Source organism: Lepidochelys kempii, chromosome 6, assembly GCF_965140265.1.
Source record: "Lepidochelys kempii isolate rLepKem1 chromosome 6, rLepKem1.hap2, whole genome shotgun sequence".
In the NCBI taxonomy this organism is placed as follows: domain Eukaryota; kingdom Metazoa; phylum Chordata; order Testudines; family Cheloniidae; genus Lepidochelys; species Lepidochelys kempii.
In genome coordinates, this window is record NC_133261.1 from 73,138,912 (window position 1) to 73,158,812 (window position 19,901).

The 19,901-nt window shown below is 46.0% G+C and overlaps 1 protein-coding gene and 1 long non-coding RNA gene across 4 annotated transcripts; one reads left to right on the plus strand and one right to left on the minus strand.

Moving 5' to 3' along the window:
- Positions 1–626: 626 nt before the first annotated feature.
- Positions 627–19,508, minus strand: LOC140913066 (uncharacterized). 3 transcript variants are annotated; one of them, XR_012159461.1, is made up of 5 exons: positions 18,979–19,508; positions 10,390–13,896; positions 6,408–9,285; positions 5,432–5,559; positions 627–799 (listed from the first exon to the last, which is right to left on the minus strand). It is a non-coding gene; the product is annotated as an uncharacterized lncRNA (long non-coding RNA). The 3 variants fall into 3 exon arrangements; XR_012159462.1 differs by lacking the exon at positions 627–799 and having other exon boundaries at positions 5,100–5,559; positions 10,390–10,652; positions 13,710–13,896; XR_012159460.1 differs by lacking the exon at positions 627–799 and having other exon boundaries at positions 5,100–5,559.
- Positions 6,778–16,817, plus strand: PPP1R14D (protein phosphatase 1 regulatory inhibitor subunit 14D). The gene is made up of 4 exons (XM_073348755.1): positions 6,778–7,249; positions 11,258–11,353; positions 13,958–13,990; positions 16,518–16,817. Exons 1-4 carry the CDS (start codon positions 7,067–7,069, stop codon positions 16,578–16,580), a joined length of 375 nt encoding a protein of 124 aa, XP_073204856.1. The 5' UTR covers positions 6,778–7,066; the 3' UTR covers positions 16,581–16,817.
- Positions 19,509–19,901: the final 393 nt, after the last annotated feature.

The window sequence follows — 19,901 nt, forward strand, 5'->3', positions numbered from 1 at the left end:
CCAAATGAAATGAGCAGGTAAGAATTTAGAACCAGGTCCTTAAAGGTATCTAGGGTCCTAACTTCCATTGAAATCAATAGGAATTAGGAGCCTAATACCTTTGAGGATCCGGCCTTGAGTGCTAAAATTTTTTGGTTGCTATGCTTCTCCCTCTCCCTGCCCTGCCCCCTTCATGCTCTTTATGGGAATAGGGGAAGCAAAAGGAATATTTTATAATCTGGCATCAAATTCATGTAATCAGCCTCCTTGGGAGATGGGGGTGGAGGGGAAGGAATCATCTGCAGGGTAACACTTGTGCCGCCTTATAAAAATATTATTGCAACAAACAGTCCTGGTACCGTGTAGTTTATCAGTAGATGGAGGCTGGCTCCTCTCTCCACACTTATCTGCCGGTAATTACTAGAGTCTGTTTATATTAGGAGCTGTATTTTGAAGAGGACATCCAGGGCACTCAGAGCTGGGGGTAGGTGTTCTTTTGCACAGAGCAGTATAAATCTGAATAGATAAATACAAGAAGGTGGAAAGTTCCCCCTTCCCTCTCTCTGCTGGGGTTGGAGGAGTTTATCTCCCCCAGAACTCCCCTTCCTGCCTTTTCACTGCCTGATGAAATGAGGACTTACCAGGTGAAAGAATCTGAAGTGGGAGCAACAGGAAAAGCTCGTGCTTGACTGGGGAATTTATAGGGCTCCCCGCTCTTCCCACCAGTAGGTACGTCAGTGCTGGCACCTCCTGAGAGGTGACTTGTGCAAGCTGGGAATCCCCTGGCTGCTCCCTTTCTTCTACAGAATCATCTGGAGCCCTGCCAGGAAAGAGCAGACCATGTCACCGCCTCTCCAGAGTCCAGGGGATATGGAACATCTCTCTCCCCCCCTGCTACTGTATGGGGGGGAGGGGGAGGAGACAGGAAGGGCAGCTGGGAGTACTATGATGTTGCCCCAAAACAGTTCCACATTCTTGGCATGCACACAGGTGCTCACACACATATGCACTCTCACCCCTTTGACTGGGGGCTTTCACACTCTTTTGCCCATGCCACATCATACCCCACAAGATGACAGGGTGCCACTTTACCATATGATGTTGATGTCAGCACCATACGGACACAACCATCTCAATGAGTAAACTCCTATCTTGCTCTACGTGAATCTCCATGTCATTGGCTGTGATCGTTTCTAAAGGAGGTGTGAGGCATATGTCCATCTCTCTCTCAAAAAGCCATTCCTCTCCCTTCAGGGATTTGAGGAGAAGAGACTGACCTGTTCTCTAGAAAGATGAGCTGGGGCCCTTTTGAATTATTCAGTGTGTGTATAACAGTTGTTAGCACTGACAGAAAGATACTGCAGCTTAGGTCACAGATGCAAGCTGTAGCTTCTGAGTTTCAAGAAAAGAGCAATGTAACTGTATCCTCCTCACAAACCTGGCTGCTTCAGGCCTGGATGTCACAACATCTTGGTGCCGTGACACAAATGTTGCACTTGGGGGGTCCTTTTGGAATGTGGGGCCTGACTGAGTTGACTGGGCTTTCTACACACATGCCTAATGTCCCAATATGAAATGATATGTTAATGTTAATAATTAGCACTTTTCATCTGCTGAGATAAATACTAACTCCTCACAACATTGTAATGAGGGAGATCAGTAGTGTTGTTCCTAGTTTACAAATGGGGAAACTGAGGCACAGTGGTTAAAGTTAACATTTTCAATCTTAAATGCCTTAAATTGGGCACCTAAGTCCACAGTTAGGCATCTAAATAAAAGCATTTGCTAAGCATATACACATTCCAGAGGAGTCAATTCGCACTATGGTTGCTTAGCACCTCTGAAAAAATCAGGCCAGGTGACTAACTTTTCGGCAACCAATCATGAAAATTTTGCCTAAGCAATTTGCCCAAGGCCATGGAGGAAGTAAGCTGGGATGAAACTCAGGATATTCTGGCTTCTGATTTTGTTCTCAGACCATTCGATCACCAAGCCCTCCCTCCCATCAGCACGATAAATAGACCACTGAATGTTCTTCTGTCTCTCGAGTTCTGAGCCTCCTACATCATGAGGATAATACAGTACGGGAGGTGAGATGACAAACTTTACAAGTGGAAGTATGTCTAGGGATATATTGTTATCATCTTCTGAAAAAGGAGCTAATGATAAAAGAGGTATAGTCCATCGCACTGTAGTAAACTTACAGTAATAATATATCACAGTTGGGTTTGCAATCCTTTTACCTGGAAGGGGGATTAAAGGTCTGTGATATTTATAGCACTCTTCCATTTTACAAGGCCATGTCAGCTGCACAGACACACCCAAAATGGAGTAACTTTGATTACAGATACCAATCCACTGTGTCCCTTTCAGACACTGTAACATGTCCTTTTATTCATGTATGGCCCAGGAGCATTCTAATGTCCTTCCTCACCCGCCCAGAAACCTCATCTCAGCCTCTTCAATATGAGCAGATTAAAGTCTTGTCAACTGGATGACCTGACTTGGGCCCTATGTTGCAAAGAGGGATCCAACAGTTGTTGTTTGGTAGCCTATGCAGATGAAGTCAGGTGGGTCTCTGCCCTGATCGTAATGGACTTTGTCAATAGAAAAACCCACTACAAAAATTGGCACCAACTGGCACACTCAGTTCAGAGACCAAGCACTGGATAGACCAATGGAAACAGAACTAGTTCTTCAGGAGCGGAAGTTGTTTTTCTAGTCTAGGGGCATTGATGGGGCAATGTGGTGAAGCTTGCATTCCTGCTGCCTTGTTCTGGAGATAAATTCACTGTCCAGGAAACTTTGTTAATTCAGAGATAAGGTTAACTAGCAGTGCAGTGGCCCTAGAGCTGGTCAGAAAACAGAGGTTTTGTTCTGCAGGAAATTTCCCCGTTTCAAAATTGATTTTCATTCCACAACGGAACAAAAAGTCAGCTTTGGAAATGGGGAAGTTCCGTACAATGTTAATTTAGAAGCCTCAAAACATTTCATGTGGATGTTACATTGTTTCAACATTATCAGAATGAAACTATTTGACATTATCAACATGAAAAGTTTTGATCCTTCCAAGTGGAAATTTCTCATTCCAACATTAGGTGCAACTGACATGTGCCTGTAAAATGGAACAGGGCTGCAAATAGCTCAAATCTTTAACCCCCCTTCCAATAAAAGAAGGATTCCAAGCCAAACTTGAATATACTACTACTGGATGATTACTACACTCTAGTGGACTATCCGTCTTTTATCATTTGCTCTGAACTGGGTGGGGTATACTCGTCTTTTAAGGCCAGAAGGGGAAGTCTGGGAGCTACGGTTACCATGTTCCAGGAGTTCTGAAGCAGAGGATGCCCTAGGAAATGGCAGATGCAGGTACTGGGAGAGAGGAAATGATCCTGGTGTAATAGTGTTGCAGGGTGGGGTGGGGAGAAAGGAATCCAGGTGAGTGTCTCTTTAAGGGACAAGGAGCCTTGTAGTAGAGGGTGGGACAAGGCTCCTCCTTCCTCTCAACCAACCAGGACACGTTCCAGGAAGGAGGATAGCATATAATTTGCCTCTTCCCAGGGAGAAACATTAGCAGGGGAAGGACTGCTTGCCTGCTGACCTCTCCTGGCCCAAGCCAATGGGGTTTCCTGTGACTGTGGGGCCTATTTCTACTCCTCAGTCCATTCACGCATCCGGGCAGAGTTCCTTCGGGCGGTGTCTGCTGGCTCCCTTGACATCTTTGAGGAGCAGTGGGCGCTGTCCCGGGTTCTCTGCTCGGTGTCCCCATCCGGTTCCCTTCGTTTAGCCCTTCGTTTAGCCTGTGGATACTCTCCTTAGGCTGGGGAGAGGTGCTTTAGCAGTGGACGGGCAGAAGCCCGCCCACTTCCTGGTTCCCAACAGGATCTCTCCAGGCCCAAGGAGAAAGGCCTGAGGTAATTTGACCATGCCTCCAAGTGGTGAGATTGGACCCCAGCAGACACACCTGGGAGGACTTAGTTAGGAAGGTGGTGTTTGGAGTTTTGTTTGTTTGAAAGGCTTTTGCTGCCAGGCCAGCTGAAGCTGGGTAAGAGTAATGTAAAGGTCCCAGCTAAGAGAAGACACCTAGGGGTGCAGCCTGCAACAAGCTCTTTTCCTAAGGTGATGATATTATCTCCCTAGACATACATTGTCTTGTACACTATATCCAGCATTGTCCTATCTTAGTGACGTAGGAGGCTCAGAAAACAAGAGAGAGAAGAACATTTCCTGGGCTATTTAACATGGATTGGTGAGCTAATAATCTGAGAATAAGAGTGAAAGCCAGAAGCTACGGAGTTTCATCCCAGCTGATTTTCTCCATGGCCGTTGAGCAGTTTCTTGGGCCAAAATTTTAATCGGTGGTTGTCTAGTGTTAGGTACCTAAATAAAGGGCCTCAATTTTCAGAGATGCTGAGCAACCACATCTCCAACTGACTTTTGTGCTAGTGGTGGGTGCTCAGCACCTCAGCAAATCAGACCATTTTTTTAGGCATCTAAGTTTTAAAATGCTAGACTTAACCGAGTGCCTCAGTTTCTCCACTTGCATGCCAGGAGTAACACTACTGACCTCCCTCACAAAGGTGTTGTAAGGAGGAGTTAATACTTCTTTTTAAAGAGGAGAAGTGCTAAATTAATGTATAATTCGAAACTGGGCTATGAGGCTTGAGTAAAGAGTCCATTCAGGTCAGATCCAGGTCCTACTTTCCAAAGGGACCCCAGGGCACAATATTAGTGTCATGGAACCAAGATGTTGTCACACTGATGCAGGTCCTAAAGCAGACAGGTTTGAAAAACTGCTTATTATGTGAGCACTGCCTGTCCTGTGTACTCAGTGAGGCAGGTGTCCTTGATAACACTAGCAGGTGATCATGTAGTTGAAAACTGTGTCCTACTGCATATGCACCAGGGGACTGAATTCTGGCCCCTCCCAACTTCTGAGTGCTTGACTTTGCAACCTTATTAATGTTTGGGAGTTTTTCTCCATCAACTATTTATTATTTAGGAAGTCCTAACGTGTTTACATAATGTTCTTTTAATGTAGTTTTTGTATATGTATACACAACATTTATATACAATTCTTTTTATATAATAGAATGAAATTAATTGAAGTGAAAAAGTTGAAACAAAATGTTTTTACTTTAGCAAAACATTTCAACATTATAAAAACAAAAACAACAAAGTCAAAACAATTCACTTGGGCTTTCTCCCATTGAAATGCTTATCATAATCAACATGTTCCCTGGAAGTGTTTTGCTTCAGCTACATTTTCTGATGGGAAAAGTTTCTTCAAATTTTTCAATCAACTCTATTCAGACCCTTTTAGAATATTGGGTGCACCTACAGCTAAACCTGTGGAAAGACAGTAGAGTACAGAGCCGTGCAAATGTACAAATGACTTTTTTCTGGCTCATCATGTTAATTCAAACCACATTGTACAGCCAACATTTACCCTGAAGAAGTTTTTCCAGTATTGCTTCTCCAAAGGGGCAACAGCTGCTGGACAGCAGTTGAGATCAGTCCCAACCAGGCCCTGTTAGTTTGAGGAGTGACAGGAACTGAGTTTGAGCCCCAGGGATACTAAAAAAAAAAAAAAAAAAAAGTTATAAAAACCATAAAATGTTGATGTCAAACCATTTTTAAGGGTCTTGCGGGAACCCCTGGCTTAAATGCCTTCAAACTTGGACTAGTAACTCTAGCCAAGACCTCTATGAGGCCCAGTAATTTTCAAGACAATGTGAATAAACATGTGGATTTTAGAGCACTTAGAAAAATGGGCTAGACCAGAGGTGGGCAAACTAGAGCCTGCAGGCCACGTCCGGCCTGTGGGACCGTCCTGCCTGGCCCCTGAGCTCCTGACCTGGGAGGCTAGCCCCCAGCCCCTCCCCCACTGTCCCTCCTCCCTCCCCCGCCGCCGTGCAGGCAGTGCTCTGGGCAGCAGGACTGCCCACTCATGCAGGGCAGTGCTGCAGGGTGGCTGTGGCAGCCAGACATGCTGCTCTGAGCGGTATTGTAAGGAAGCCGGGGTTGTGGGGTTGGATAAGGGTCAGGGGGTCCCAGGGGGCAGTCAGGGGATGGGGAACAGGGAGTGGTTGGATAGGGCAGAGGTTCTGGGGGGGCAGTCAGGGGACAGGGAGCAGGGATGGTTGGATAGGGGTGGGGTCCCGGGGGCCAGTTAGGGGTAGGAGTCCGGGGAGGGGGTGGTCAGGGGACAAGGAGCAGGGGGGGTTGGATGGGTGGGGGGATTCTGAGGGGGGCAGTCAGGGGGCAGGAAGTGGGAGGGGATGGATAGGAGGCAGGGGCCAGGCTGTTTGGGGAAGCACAGCCTTCCCTACCCAGCCCTCCATACAGTTTTGCACCCCGATGTGGCCCTCAGGCCAAAAAGTTTGCCCAGCCCGGGCTAGACAGTAAAGTAGTCTCAGCCTTACAATGGTGTTACATCGTGCTATAACTCAGGACTTCTGTCTCCAGCAGAAGCTAATTCCACTGCTGAATTCAATTCTAAAAAAGAAAAACATAAGATATAGTGTTTCAGCATCAGCTATCCATATAGGAACTGGGGTAAGCGAAAGACATCAATGCCCTTTACACACTATAGGAGTCAATGTCCTAAGGAACTGTACATGAGGTATGTGCTCATGTACATACATATGTAGAGAAACGGTCATTTAAAACCTGCTTCTCCCACCTGCTGGAACAGGCTTGTATTAAATATTAACAAATTTTGTCCATCAGTTCCCTGGGCCTCTTTTAACAACAGATTTATTACAGCAGCTTTTCTCCCTCCCACATTGCTTTTGTCAGCATTGCCAGTTGTGAAACCTAAGATTCTCTTTCCCGTAACTCTGTCTGCACTGCCTCATTGCTTCTCTTGCTGAGCAGTTGCTCTCTTTCTCACTCCCTCACTGGGACCACTGATGCTGTCTACCTGCCTTTGGCCATTGTAAGCAGCTGGTACTGCTACTCACATTTGCCCAATGAAAATATATTAAAGGGGAGGGAAAAGAGAGTGAAACAAAAATACGAAGCCAGAGAGCCACTGCAGTAGGAGTGGAAGACAGAAGAGCAGGTGGAAGGGGTGATTAGCATGGCCAGTAAGTCCAGAGATTTGCCTCGAGTAACCTTCGAGGCTCCAGAGAAGCCTGGGGAGGAATCATCCCACAAGAAGCTGGGCAAGCTAACAATTAAGTACAACCGCAAAGACCTTCAACGCTGGCTAGACCTGGAGGAATGGATTGATGCCCAGTTGCAGGAGCTGTACCAATACCAGGTAAATAACCGGGGTGGATCCAACTTTCCTTCATTAGGTGTAGGGGAGCCTAGACCCTGTGGGCTATGAAATGTTATTTTTAATTTATTGGAGAACAACCCAGGTTGTGACGACTGGGGACTCTGTTCTCTAGCAAACTTCTTATCACATGCTAGAGCTCTCTCTCTAAGTGACACTGCTGTGTTAGCGCTCAAACTGTGGGTAATGGCATGTCTGTCAAGGGAGATAATGGGCACTACAGGCAGAGAGGAAAGGAAGGGGAAGTGGGGATTCAGGCATTGTGGGTAAATACTTTGTTTCCACACCTACAGGCCTCCAAAGTTCTCTCCCCAACATTTTCCACAGCAGCAATGTTACCTGGTGGAAGTGTATGTGAGCAGTCCTTTAGAACTCTTACCGCCCACCTGAGTTGGCAAAAGAAAATAAAGATCCAGGTGTTCTGGGCACATACCTATATAGATGGCAGTGTTTATCCTGAACTGTCTTGGAGCCATGGTACTTTTCTGGCTGTGTCATTTGGGGTTTAAACCAGGGATTTTTCATTGCCTTTGTACAAAAGTTTCCAGTACAGACTGAACACTGAAACATTAACCTGATGTCACTGAGTCCATTCATATTTTGTACTTTCGTGGTATGTTTGTTGGTAAATCTCAAAGTACTTTGACAAAATGGGTGAATATGTTTTAGTTTCCCTAAATGGGGATAATACTAGAGAAGTTACACAATTTGCCCTGATCCAAAGCCCATTGAACTTACTGGATCAGACCCCAAGTCACTAGCAGACACAGGAACAGAACCCAGCTCTCATGAGTCCCCTAACCAGTAGACCACTGTTGCCTTCAACAGGTGTGGATGGGTTTAACAATTTGTACAAAATAAGACGCACATCTTCACCCCACACTAAAAAATTTGGTTAACTCTTGGATTTTACAGTCTTCCATTTTTGAGCATTGTTGCAATTTCAGATAGGATTGGAAATGGACATGCCAAAATATCCCTCTGGTAATTTCTAGGATCACTTGCTTTTCTATCTGCACTGGAATTTATTAGGTAAACTATTCACTATTTGAAATGAGAAGACAGCTCCCCTTGTATTCACACCATCCACAAAAGACAACTGAAAGAAAAGAGTATATATAGGCACTCTGTTTTGCAGTATGTGTGACACCTCTAATAAGGAATGTCTGGTTTCCTGCATTATTATTCCTGTCTTTTTATTAAGAAAGGTTTTAATCTTCTTGAAGTTAGTAAAATGATTATTAGTTAGACTAGTAAAATGATCACTAGCTAGGCTAGATTATCATAATTATCCCTTCAGCCCTTAACTTCTATGAATTTCCATTTGAAATTCATTCATTTATTTTTGTTTATAAAATATTAATGGGAGCTCATCCCATGCTCTGGGTCCCCTTATAATACATTAAAATGCACAACAGCACATTCAGTGTAAGTACATTCAAATACACTGCCTAACCACACCCATCAGAAAATCTGAGTAACAGTATCCTGAATTGAGTCATCAATGCAATATTTATGAAAGGTACCAGATTGACGGCCCTGGTGAATGAAGTCTGTTTATCCATGGAATAGGTACAGCAGCAGTGCCAGCTCCCCTGCCAATGTTCCTGTCCTGGCTTTAGGGGACGGGACCATCTCTAGAGGTGATAGGTTAGTTCAGTATCCAGACCCTTTCCGTCCTGCTCCTCTCTGCTGAGATTGCCAACAAGAATGATGATTCTTTTTGATAATTTTTGTGATATGGGAACTGGACCAGGACCAACAGACATCAAATGGTAACCATTTTTGGTCATGACTCTCTACCAACCAGAGCTGGATCTAACCCAGCAACCTAGAGACAAAAGGCTCTTTAGTCCATTAGCCATCTAATTCCCCAGTACTGACCTTCCTAGCAAGTCTATCCCTAAAACTTACTCTGTTCTGTTTCCATTTGCCAGAGATGTGCCGATTGGTTCCTTCTTGATCATGTGGCCTGAAGAGATATTAAAGCTGGACACTTTTTGGCTTCACCCTATCATCTAAAATAAAAATGAAACACCCCCTATATATATATGTGGTTTTATTTTCTTTGGCTTTAGTCAAGTCTTTGTTCAATGCCTCTTTGGCATTCAAGACCAGCAGTTCCAGGCTCGTGTGACGATCACACCATGGGAAACATGGTCTATACACGTGCCCAGTAGGAACAGCAATGTAGAACAGGCAATGGCACCAAGATGTCACTGTGCTCATGTGACAAGATCAATGACATTTGATATCATTGGTCTCCTGAGAGCCAACGCCTATGGTGGAGAAAGATGAAAGGAACCCACTTCCATTCTAGAATATGTAGACCCTTTCCGTACCTTGTATTGGTGGGACTGGCAAAAGTGGAGAGATGGATGGGACTGACAGAGTATTTTTATGAGGGAGTTTGAGGTAACAGGGCACTACTGTAAGGAAGCTCACACCCTGGAGGATTACGTGGAGGAGACAACTCTAAGAAAGACAGAACAATTGTTGCTTCTTTAAAAGAGTAAGGTTTTTTGCTACTCAGAGGAACTAGTAACATTTAACGCACTTGTTTCAAAAAAATTCACAAGTGGCCTACCGGCAGTTCTTGGTGGTACCATGTGCGAGACCAAGGTGTGATTCCCTCTCAACTCTCACTATGCCGGGCCCACAAATGAGCATTTTTAAAGGAGCCATAAAGGCAATACTAAAGTCCCTTTTTCACCTATGATCTCCTGAGAGTTTGCATTATGTAATCAGAGTCTGAAATCATTAACATTGCTGGTGGGTCACCATGTCCAAAGGTACAGATTCAGAGACTTGTTTTCCTTTGATTACTGCAAAGTCTTAGCAGGAAGTAGGTAATTCTGGAAGGCGTTGCCAACTGACTGGGGCTGTGCTGCTGGCTCCTCTCCTGCACAGGAAATTCCCCAGAATTCAGACACGCATTTCAGGATCCATAATCTCAGGCTAAGCATCCAGACTTCCAACCCTAGTTCTGTCAGTTCTTGATACCTGGTCCAAACACACTTGGAAGTACCACAACACAGTATGTGCAAGTTTAGAGATTGTTGGCACCAGTACAGCATTTCTTGTAAATGTTTTATGAAGGATTTAAAAAAACAACAACCTACCTGACAAATCCTAGAATCACTTGGGTCTGAAGGAGTCTCTAGTGCACTTGGGTCTGAAGGAGTCTCTAGATCCCATTCCACTCCCAGCATCAAGGCAGAACTGTCTTTGTTAGCCCTGATAGTCTAGTCTTCAATAGCTCAACCAATGGCAATTCCACAACCTCGTTGGCAGCTTGTTCCATTGCTCTGAAGGTCCTAAGCATTATTCAGTTTCCTAATATATCTTTGAAGTCTAAGCATCAGGGTTGAAACAACCAGGCACCCTAGAATCACAGGTTCAGATTTTAGCAGGATCAAGTCAAACAGTCATATTGCTGCTCTGGGCAAACTGAGTGCTGCAGACTTTGTGCTTAGATCTTTCAAAGGAGAACTTAAAGAGTTTCATGCTGATGTGGCCCTTTGGGACCCAACTTCCCTGATGTTTTGGGAGGGCCTGATTGTTACTCATTCCATTTTGTAAAAGATGGTTTACCCCAACTGGGGTTCATCCTATTTCAGTTGCATTAGGTCTTTCCAGAAGGTCTTCTCACGATAGTACCATGCTCCTTGGGCAGGTATTCGGTGTTGTGGTGGGACTGTTTGACACCTCTGGGAGCTAAATCTGGAGGAGCTAAGAGATGTTGCTTGCGCCAAGCCACAGTCTGCATGTTGGGATGTGGTGCTGCTAGAGATAAGCCTGAATCAGAACCCTTGTTCTAAATACCCTAAAGTTTCAGGAAGATTCATATCTTAATCCAGTCTTTGCCACATGGGCTCATCTTTAACTAGAAATGAATTCTTCCCCCTCCCCCCAGGTCTCCACACAAAGTCCTCTTGAATGCTTGTCAGTTGACAGGACAGGTTTATTTACTATGTATTTCTGCTCCAGCTGCAGGAGGAAGAAGACACAGCAACCCCTGAACCAGAAATTGACATTGAAGATCTTCTAGAGGTCTCCAACGAGGAACAGAAATCAAAACTACAGGTCAGACAGATTGTCCGTTCCTATTTATATTAAATATGGGAGCTAAGACCCTGTGTACACTCGAAAATTGACCTATTACTGAAAATACAAGTCAACAGTAGGTCGCTCTGGATTGGCGTAAACGCTTATGTGGATGATACAAAACCATCAACTCCATTCCAGAAACCAGAATTAAGGGCTTCTTTACACTCAGCTTTTGCACTGATTTAATCAAAGTGGTAGAGAAAATGATTTAGTTCAATCCTAATGTGGTTGCCGTTATACTGATATAAATCACTTATACCTATATAGCCACATCCGCACTAAGGGGTTGCACCGATTGAACTAACTTGGGTTTTTTTTCTACCAAGTTAGTTAAATTGGTGCACAAACTGAGTGTAGAGCAGCCCTAAGACTCAAGTATGGCTGCACAGAAACTTATCAGTTCATTCCACCAGGTGTCAACTACACTATCTGTAATAGTTTGGAAAACAATTCTGTTCGTGTAAGGTAGAGAACTCATCACCCACGGCACCCCCTTGTGTCAGGGTGCAATGCTGCAAGGGTCATCATCTCCTGTGCCATCTGCCACTTGTCAGGTATTCCACAGCTCAGCCCTCTGGCCCAGTCACATGAAGCTCAGTCCCCTTCCGGGTTAAAAAAAAAACCCACCAAAAAGTCTTACAACAAGAGAGCCTTCAGCCACCTCTTGAGCTATTCCTCAGACTGTCCATTGGCTGAGTCTTTGGCCCCACCTGGGCTCAATATTCCTTCTGTTGGGCTTGCATACCCCTTCCTCAGGGGCTAGTAGGGGAAGAGAGGCCCCCTCTGTTCTGGCCCAAGGACCCTGTATTAAGAAGCTAGTTCTACTCCATCAGACATGCTGCAATTTCCCTGGGCAGCTTCCTACCTCCAAGCCACGTGTGCCGCTTCTCCACAGGTTGTATTTAACACAGCCTCCCTTTGGTTCCCAGGCCTCTCGCTTCTCCCTAGATCCTCCCAACTCCTCCTTTGCTGATTTATGAGCTTTTCTGCCCTTCTTGGGCTCCGCTAAAGTGTTTTTACTGACACTACCACTAGGCCTCTCCTCCACAGGAGCCTGACCTGCTCCTGCAGAGTTCTTCCTCTGTTCCTTCTGGTTTTAATAGGTTTCCCTCACTGCTGCCCTTCCTCAGGGACTCTGGCAATTTCCCCTAAGGCTCTTCCTGCTCCTTTTAGGCCTTTGCTCAGGGTTTCCCCCCAAAGTAACCTGTGCTTCCTATGGATCCTCCTCCCTGACTTCTTACCTGTTTAAGTCATCTCTCAGGGCTCCTACCCAGGAGAGCCAAAGCATGACCCCTACTTCTACCTACAGGGTAGTCCTGCCTTTTCTGCAGTCTCTCCCCTCGACTGAGTTCTTTGACTCTGTGTTGTCTTTTCCTAACCCTTTCACAGTTGGGATCACTAACTAGTCTCAAACTGCCTTATCATCATCAGGCGTGGAATAGCTGGTAGGTCACAGGCAAGGCTGAGCCTGGCTTATCTTAAAGGGCCAGCCAGCCTGTGAGTCCCATTCACACCCATTTGGGGGATCAATTGCTGACAACCATTGTCAGCAATAAGTCCCTATCCCATTGTACACAGGGCCAAAGTGTCCTATTTTTACGGCTTGTACACTTCTCCCATTTAATATGTGAACTGAACAATTCCTTATTCACGCTAACTGTCCCCAGTGATTTATTAGGGATGAGTGAGCTACTTCAGAAGTAACTCAAACTTTCACACAAAGTTTGAACTAAACCTATTCTGAGATTAGAAAAATGTTGGTTACCTTTTAATGCAGTGGTTCTCATTCTCTCAGAAGGCTCTGTACTTCTGTGTTCCTAGCAGCAGCCAATGCAGAAAGGCCAAAAACCCCAAATGGAATAGCTGTTCTTGAGATATTTCTTGCCAAGACAGAAGCCTAAAGTATCTTAAATCACATAAGATTATGAGGCCTGTTCTTATGGGGTTTTGCAGCCCAGTTTTGCAGATACTCAAGGCTGGGTTAAGCCTCCAAATGTTTATGAGTTGATCCAAAATAACTCCTGAGAGTTTCGCAGTAATACTTAGCTCCTATAGGGCTTGATACAAAGCCCATGGAAGTTAATGGAAAGAGTCATGCTGACTTCAGTGGGCTTTGGATCAGGGCCACGCAGTGTTCTTCAGATGTAGGTCTCAGAATGAAAGTATCATTACTAAAAACCATACTGGGAGCAGACTCTCTACACATCAGACAACGTACATACTGTGATAGCTTCTGGAGTCCGCTGGGGTGACACGATTAAAATACAGAACTGCTAACATGATCCAGTACTGTGGAACAGGAACAAAGTACAGAGCTCTACGTTGTACATACCAGTGTTTTGGTGACTGCGGGTCCTGGGATCTTCTGCGGCATTCAATGCAGAACAGCAGTGATGAGTATGGATCACGGAGTCCCTGAATGGTGTGGCATGATGCAGGTGATGGTGCTCTCAGGCTCTGGAACATCGTTGGATCGCTTAGCACGCTAGATATGGCAGCCTTACATACTCTTCTTGTAGCTTAAAAAGGAAAAACAAATAGACAAACTCCTAAGAAACTAACATGAGTTTTGCCTTGCAGGAAATTCTTCATGAGTGTTCCAGACCTACAGAGGTGAGTGAAGCATCGTCAGTGAGCATTCAGTCTCAGTCTCATACTGTTCTGTGGCAATTTGGCTTGGCTCCACCTGATTAAATAGCCAGTATGCTCTGCAGATAGTTGAAGTTTGAGTTACCACGCTTCTTTACTCTCAGGAGGGTTTTTTTAATATTTTATTCCACACCACTGTAAAAACTAATATAAATATATATGAGTGAATGTAGAGCAGTGACCAATGAGGTTAATGTCAGATGTGTGTTTCCTACAGTGTTCTCAGAATCTATTTCCTAGTTATAGAGACAAAGGAAAAATCAGAAGCAATAATGAGCTCTGAAAGAATAGACCAAGTAGGCAATGTAGTACTGTCAGTACATAATTGTAACTTGCCTCTGTAGTGTATCTCCATTGTATCTTGTCCAGTCCTTGTAAATGGCTGCACAAAGTTTAACATACAGAAAATAGGGCTGGCGAATGATTCACATAGAAATCAGACTTAACCAAACTAGTCTGCAGAAACCGAGCCAGAATCCGGCTAACTCAGGATTGGCAGGCAGCCCCGCCATCAAGGCTGACTGCGGGGCTCTGAGAGGCCATCTCCAAATCACAGGCAAGAGCACAAGGCTAATTGTGCCCACATGGATAACCAACAGCAGTTTGTGTAGTTCACTGGCTTAATGAATGTGATCATGTTGCTGCCCCCAGCAGCTATGACAGCCACCTAATAACTAACTGAATTCGTGTTTTCTTAGCCCAAGAGTCTGTGCTAAAGGTTTTTAGTTCAATGATCTCTGCTGATCCCGGTGTCTGTAATGCGTGCAGCCGTGGGTCCATTACACTCACATTTCAGGAGTCCATATACCAAACAAGCACATCGAGAAAAGTACCAGATACATGGGAAAGGGGCTGACTAAGTGCAAGCTTCATACGCCTAACTGCCACTTTAAGCACTACTGGCATTCACAAAACCATCATTCAGCTGCTGCCTAACTCCGTAGGCACCTACATTTCTGCCCGAGGGGATGCACAAAACTACCCAACCTGATTTGCTCCTTGCCTAATTCATGCCTAACCCCTGAAGGCTTTGCAATCTAGATCTTCTCCTGCCTGTTTTGCCTGTGGGGCCTGATCCTGTAGGCATGCTCAGAGCACAGGTAAGCCCCACAAAAGACAGCAAGGAGGAAGATAGGTGCTAGTGCCATCTCCCAATAGCTCAGTGATTAGTACGCTCACCCACAGTCTGGGAGGCCAGGGTTCAAATACCCCTCTGCAGGATTCAGATCAGCAAGTTGAACCCAGGTTGCATACCTTCCAGGAAAGTCCCCTGTGTGTTAAACAGCCACTGGGCCAGAGAGAGCGTAAGAATGACTCTGTTGGTTGGTTAGGTATCTCAGGGTGCTGGCCTCTGTGGATCCCTTTTTAAGGCACCTCAATCTCCTCATACAATGTATGGGAAGCCTGGGCACCTAACTCAGGGTTGTGAATTCCACCGGGCAGCAGGTCATCTAAAAGGCTGAGCAACGCCTAACACTCCCCTTGTGAATCTAACCTTACGATACAGTTTTGCAAATTCACCGGGAACATGCAGCAGTAGATTAAACTCAGCTCTGTGAAGTCAGGCCTCCAATACACCTGCATGATTTAAGCAGGAGACTTATCAGTCCACTGTGTGCACACTGGTTTCTGCAGAATGCAAAGACCATAGAGCGTTGTGTTAGATAGGGGAGGGGTTTAGGTTACCTGATCTATTTTGGTTGTTATGGAGAGGGTGGAATTTGTGCTACTTACAGTGGCGGCCATACAGAATGACCAGATGCCTTAGTTTTGAGGGATAGTCCTTGACAGTTTGGGTGAAACCTGGGTTTTTTCTGTTTCACTAGAACTGGTCAGGTAACTGCCCTTCCACCTGGTCAGCCCATCCTCACCCCCTGCTAATGTTTGTCCTCAAACACACACATGTGTTATTTCCCCCTCCCTACTTCCTCACTGAAGCGAGCCAGCTATTATGGGTCACAGTGTGGGATGCCCTGTAATCCACTCCATAGTAGTACGGCCAATTCAGCGAGGAAGCAGCAAGTATATTTTGGCCCAGCTATTGAGAGCAGCAGGACGTGGATGGGAGGTTGCAGTGGAAGTAGGGGACTCCATGCAAAAACAGTGTACCCTAATAGAGGCAGCTGTACTCTGAAGTTATCTAATGGTGGGAACAAACAGGCTCCATGGAGAGGACAGGGTGGGCTGCCTGGGAAAGAGAGACAAAGTGTGTGTGACCTCCCTGAAGAGAGTTGGAAGAGAGGGGAGGCTGGGGGATGGGAAAAAGGATTGGGCATTTTCTCCACTCTACCTGGCCCTCCCTCGCTGACAAAAATCTCACCCTCCCCTCTCCAAACAAAACGGCGGGACCTGTTCTGCACTCCAACGTTCTGGTCACTGGACCGCTGCTAAATATGAAGGGCAATAAGGGGGAATGCAGCAGGCGTGTGACTCTTAGAGCTGTGGCTGAGCACAATAAGCATTAAAGCCTTTTGACTGACTCTCATTCCAGGACTTCATTACGGAACTGCTCAGTCGACTGCAAGGTCTCAGGAAAATCCCTCAAAGGAAATGATCCTGTCCATCATGAGAGATACCCCCGTTCCATCCTGTATCGCTCACATGGCATTGGGTGGCTCCCTGGGACAGAGAATCAGATTCATGTTGGAAGATCATGTTACAGTTTTTCTAGGACTTGGTGTTCTGAGAAGAACCATCTTAGATACTTTCAGCATCCCATTCCAGCTTCATGTTTACAGGGAGGGGCTTGTGTGTGTATCTTGCTGATAATTAAAGAGCTGTTATGTTAGGGGAGAGGGCTGATCCCCTTCTTTTCTTTTTCATTCATTTTCTTTTTGAAGGAACCTCTCCTTTGGCTGAGGAAGCGTTGGACACAGCTCCCTTTGGAGCCCTTCATTGGCTGTTACCCAACCTTCACCAGGGACAGGGAGTTGCTATTTCACTGCTCCCAGCCCCTGCCTGTGAACAGACCTCCTGGTTCTAGGCCAGCACATGGACAAAGGTCCACTTCTTATATTTTTCAAGTCACTGTTTTTATTAATAATCCCTCCCTGGTGGAAAGCTGGGCAGAAAATACACTCCCTGGAGCTTTTCCTTCCATCCGACTGTATGTCCCTCAGGTTGATTAATATTTGTGGGGCATGGGACTTTTTAATGAGCTAGCAGCACCTCAAACGAATACGAGGACCTGCAAGGGATTTTTAAGAGACTGCACAGCTGCCTGTTGTGACAGGGTCAGGCCAGATGGCTACAGGAGAGTGATATAAGGCAGATATGTTAGCCCCAGGTTAAGCAGGTCCCTTTTTCCTGGGTAAGGTAACAGGTAAGGTTCCAGAACAATCAGAAACAATTAAGGCAGACAGTCTGATTAGAACACCTGCAGCCAATCAAGAAGCTGCTAGAATCAATTAAGGCAGGCTAATCAGGGCACCTGGGTTTAAAAAGGAACTCACTTCAGTTTGTGGCATGCGTGTGAGGAGCTGGAAGCAAGAGCTGCAAGAAGCTGAGAGTGAGGTGGTGTACTACTGGAAGACTGAGAAGCACAAGTGTTATCAGACATCAGGAGGAAGGTCCTGTGGTGAAGATAAAGAAGGTGTTGGGAGGAGGCCATGGGGAAGTAGCCCAGGGAGTTGTAGCTGTCACGCAGCTGTTACAGGAGCCACTGTAGACAGCTGCAATCCACAGGGCCCTGGGCTGGAACCCGGAGTAGAGGGCGGGCCTGGGTTCCCCCCTAACCTCCCAACTCCCTACTTGATACTGGAGGAGTTGAACTGGACTGTGGGTTCCACCAGAGGGGAAGGTCTCTGGCCTGTTCCCCGATCTACTAGGTGGATCAGCAGAGACTGCGGGGATTGTTCTTCTTCCTTTCCCCATGCTGGCCAGTGATGAGGCTGAGTGAACGGCGGATTTGAGCCATGAAAGTGGCCAAACTGAGGGCTGCCATGAACCTCTGAGGCGAGAAAATCTGCCAATAAGTGCAGCACCCACCAAGGCAGAGGAGGAACTTTGTCACACTGTGTAAGGGCATTTTGAAAGACGCTCCATTTGTAGATTAAAATGCTTAGAAATCCAGACCTGCTTATGATGTGAGGGTTTTTGTTCTGCATTCAAAGAGGAAATGCAGAGAGGGAAGAAAAATCTAATTAAAAGACTATCAACCCAGGGCTGGTTAAGTGCTCTCTTCGGGGGGGAGCATCTTGGAAACCATTCAGGAAGGGAGAGGTTCAGCAACCCAAAGGGGATGTAGGAGGCAGAGCCTTGTGTCTCTGTACCACCTCTTCTACGTGGAGCAGGAGTCGGACTCGTAAACCACATCCAGAGAGACAGTAACTTGGCAAGAATGGGGTGGAAATAAGATGGCAAATGAAAAAGGATCACTTAGACTCGGACAACTCCCACCAGGTAGAAGAGACTCTTGGTTCTCCCCCCAGCCCCACGCACCCACACACACTCTCCTAAACACAGAGGGGAAGCTAAGCCTCTGTGGGAGAGAAAGTCCCATGTCCCAATATGCTAGTGACCAGACTACTTGGTTTGTCACACAGTGTTCCGATTTGTCACACAGTGTTGCAAAAAGAGGGGCTAGCGCCTACAGTGCAAAGGAGCCCTGCAGTGTTAAGGCCAGTGCTTCTGACAGCTAACGATAGAAACCGCCTGAAAGTCGTGGGCCAGACGAGAAATCCCTACATGTTTTAAATCTTAATCAGTCCCCTGTCCTAGTTAATTACAGGGTGCGGACTGATACATTGGTCCCCTACCCTAGAGTTCAGAGCACACCACCAGGAGGGCAGAGAAAACGGCTGTTCCCTGGCTGAGATAAGCATGTGCCCCTGGATTGGTTGGCTGGTTTTTGCCTTCACACCCTTTTTGAAGCCGATGTGCCATATAGCCAGTCTTGGGAGACTTATCCCCCCCAAGTTCATCCCTAGCCCTATGGGTACTTCAAGCTTTACCTGCAGTGTGAGGATAGTGTGACTGTGCCACATTCTCTCTGCCAGCTGCATGCCCATCGGTGTGGCCATGTGGGAGTGGTGGGTAATGGGTCTGTCCTTCCTGTACCAGTGTTGGGACCTTGGCACATGCTTGGCAGGCCATCATCTGGCCTTGGCACATGGAATAATCTTGAAAACTTCCCTTCAAAGCTCAACTCTACAAATTAAATAAAAAGGAGGAGTTAAAATGCCGAAAAGATAAGAGATGATGCTGGGCCAGAGCCTTAGCTGGTGTAAATTGGCATAGCTGCCTTAAGCCAATAGATCTACACTGATTTACACCTGCTGAGGTTCTGACCTTTATCATTTCACTGCCACTCAGAGAGCAGGGCAAAAGCCAGCCCAGCCAAAGAGTTAATTAATCCACTGAGAGCTGATAAAAATGTTGGCAGTTTACCTGACAAAACAAATTATGATCTTTCTTGCCCAACACCTGTTTTACAAGATAGTCTGGTCTCTGCCAGGCCAGGACCTTAGTCAAATGTAGCGAAGGATCAAACTGAGGTGAAGGTGGAAGATCCAGTTTTCACAAGGGATCGGCAATGAGCTGAGCAGACTGAACTAGAGTTATGACATTCCCCAGAGGTTCACGTAGCTGCCATGGGAACAGAGATGTGCACTTGTGCAAGTCTTTGCTTGTATTCTACTGGCCCAATGGGTTCTGCTTGTTGAACCCTATTTGACTAGGGAGAACACAAAGGAGCTGAAATGTCTCTGCCCTTGCACCATCCTGGATGTTATCCTTATGGCTGGACTCACCCCCCACCCTGCCTTTACTCTGGGTGCCATGGAGGGACTGGGACCATGCCCTGTGTCAGGGATTGTTAAAAACAGGCTCTGCAAGGCATTTTTAAAAATAACCCGTTCCACCTTCACATGCTCTC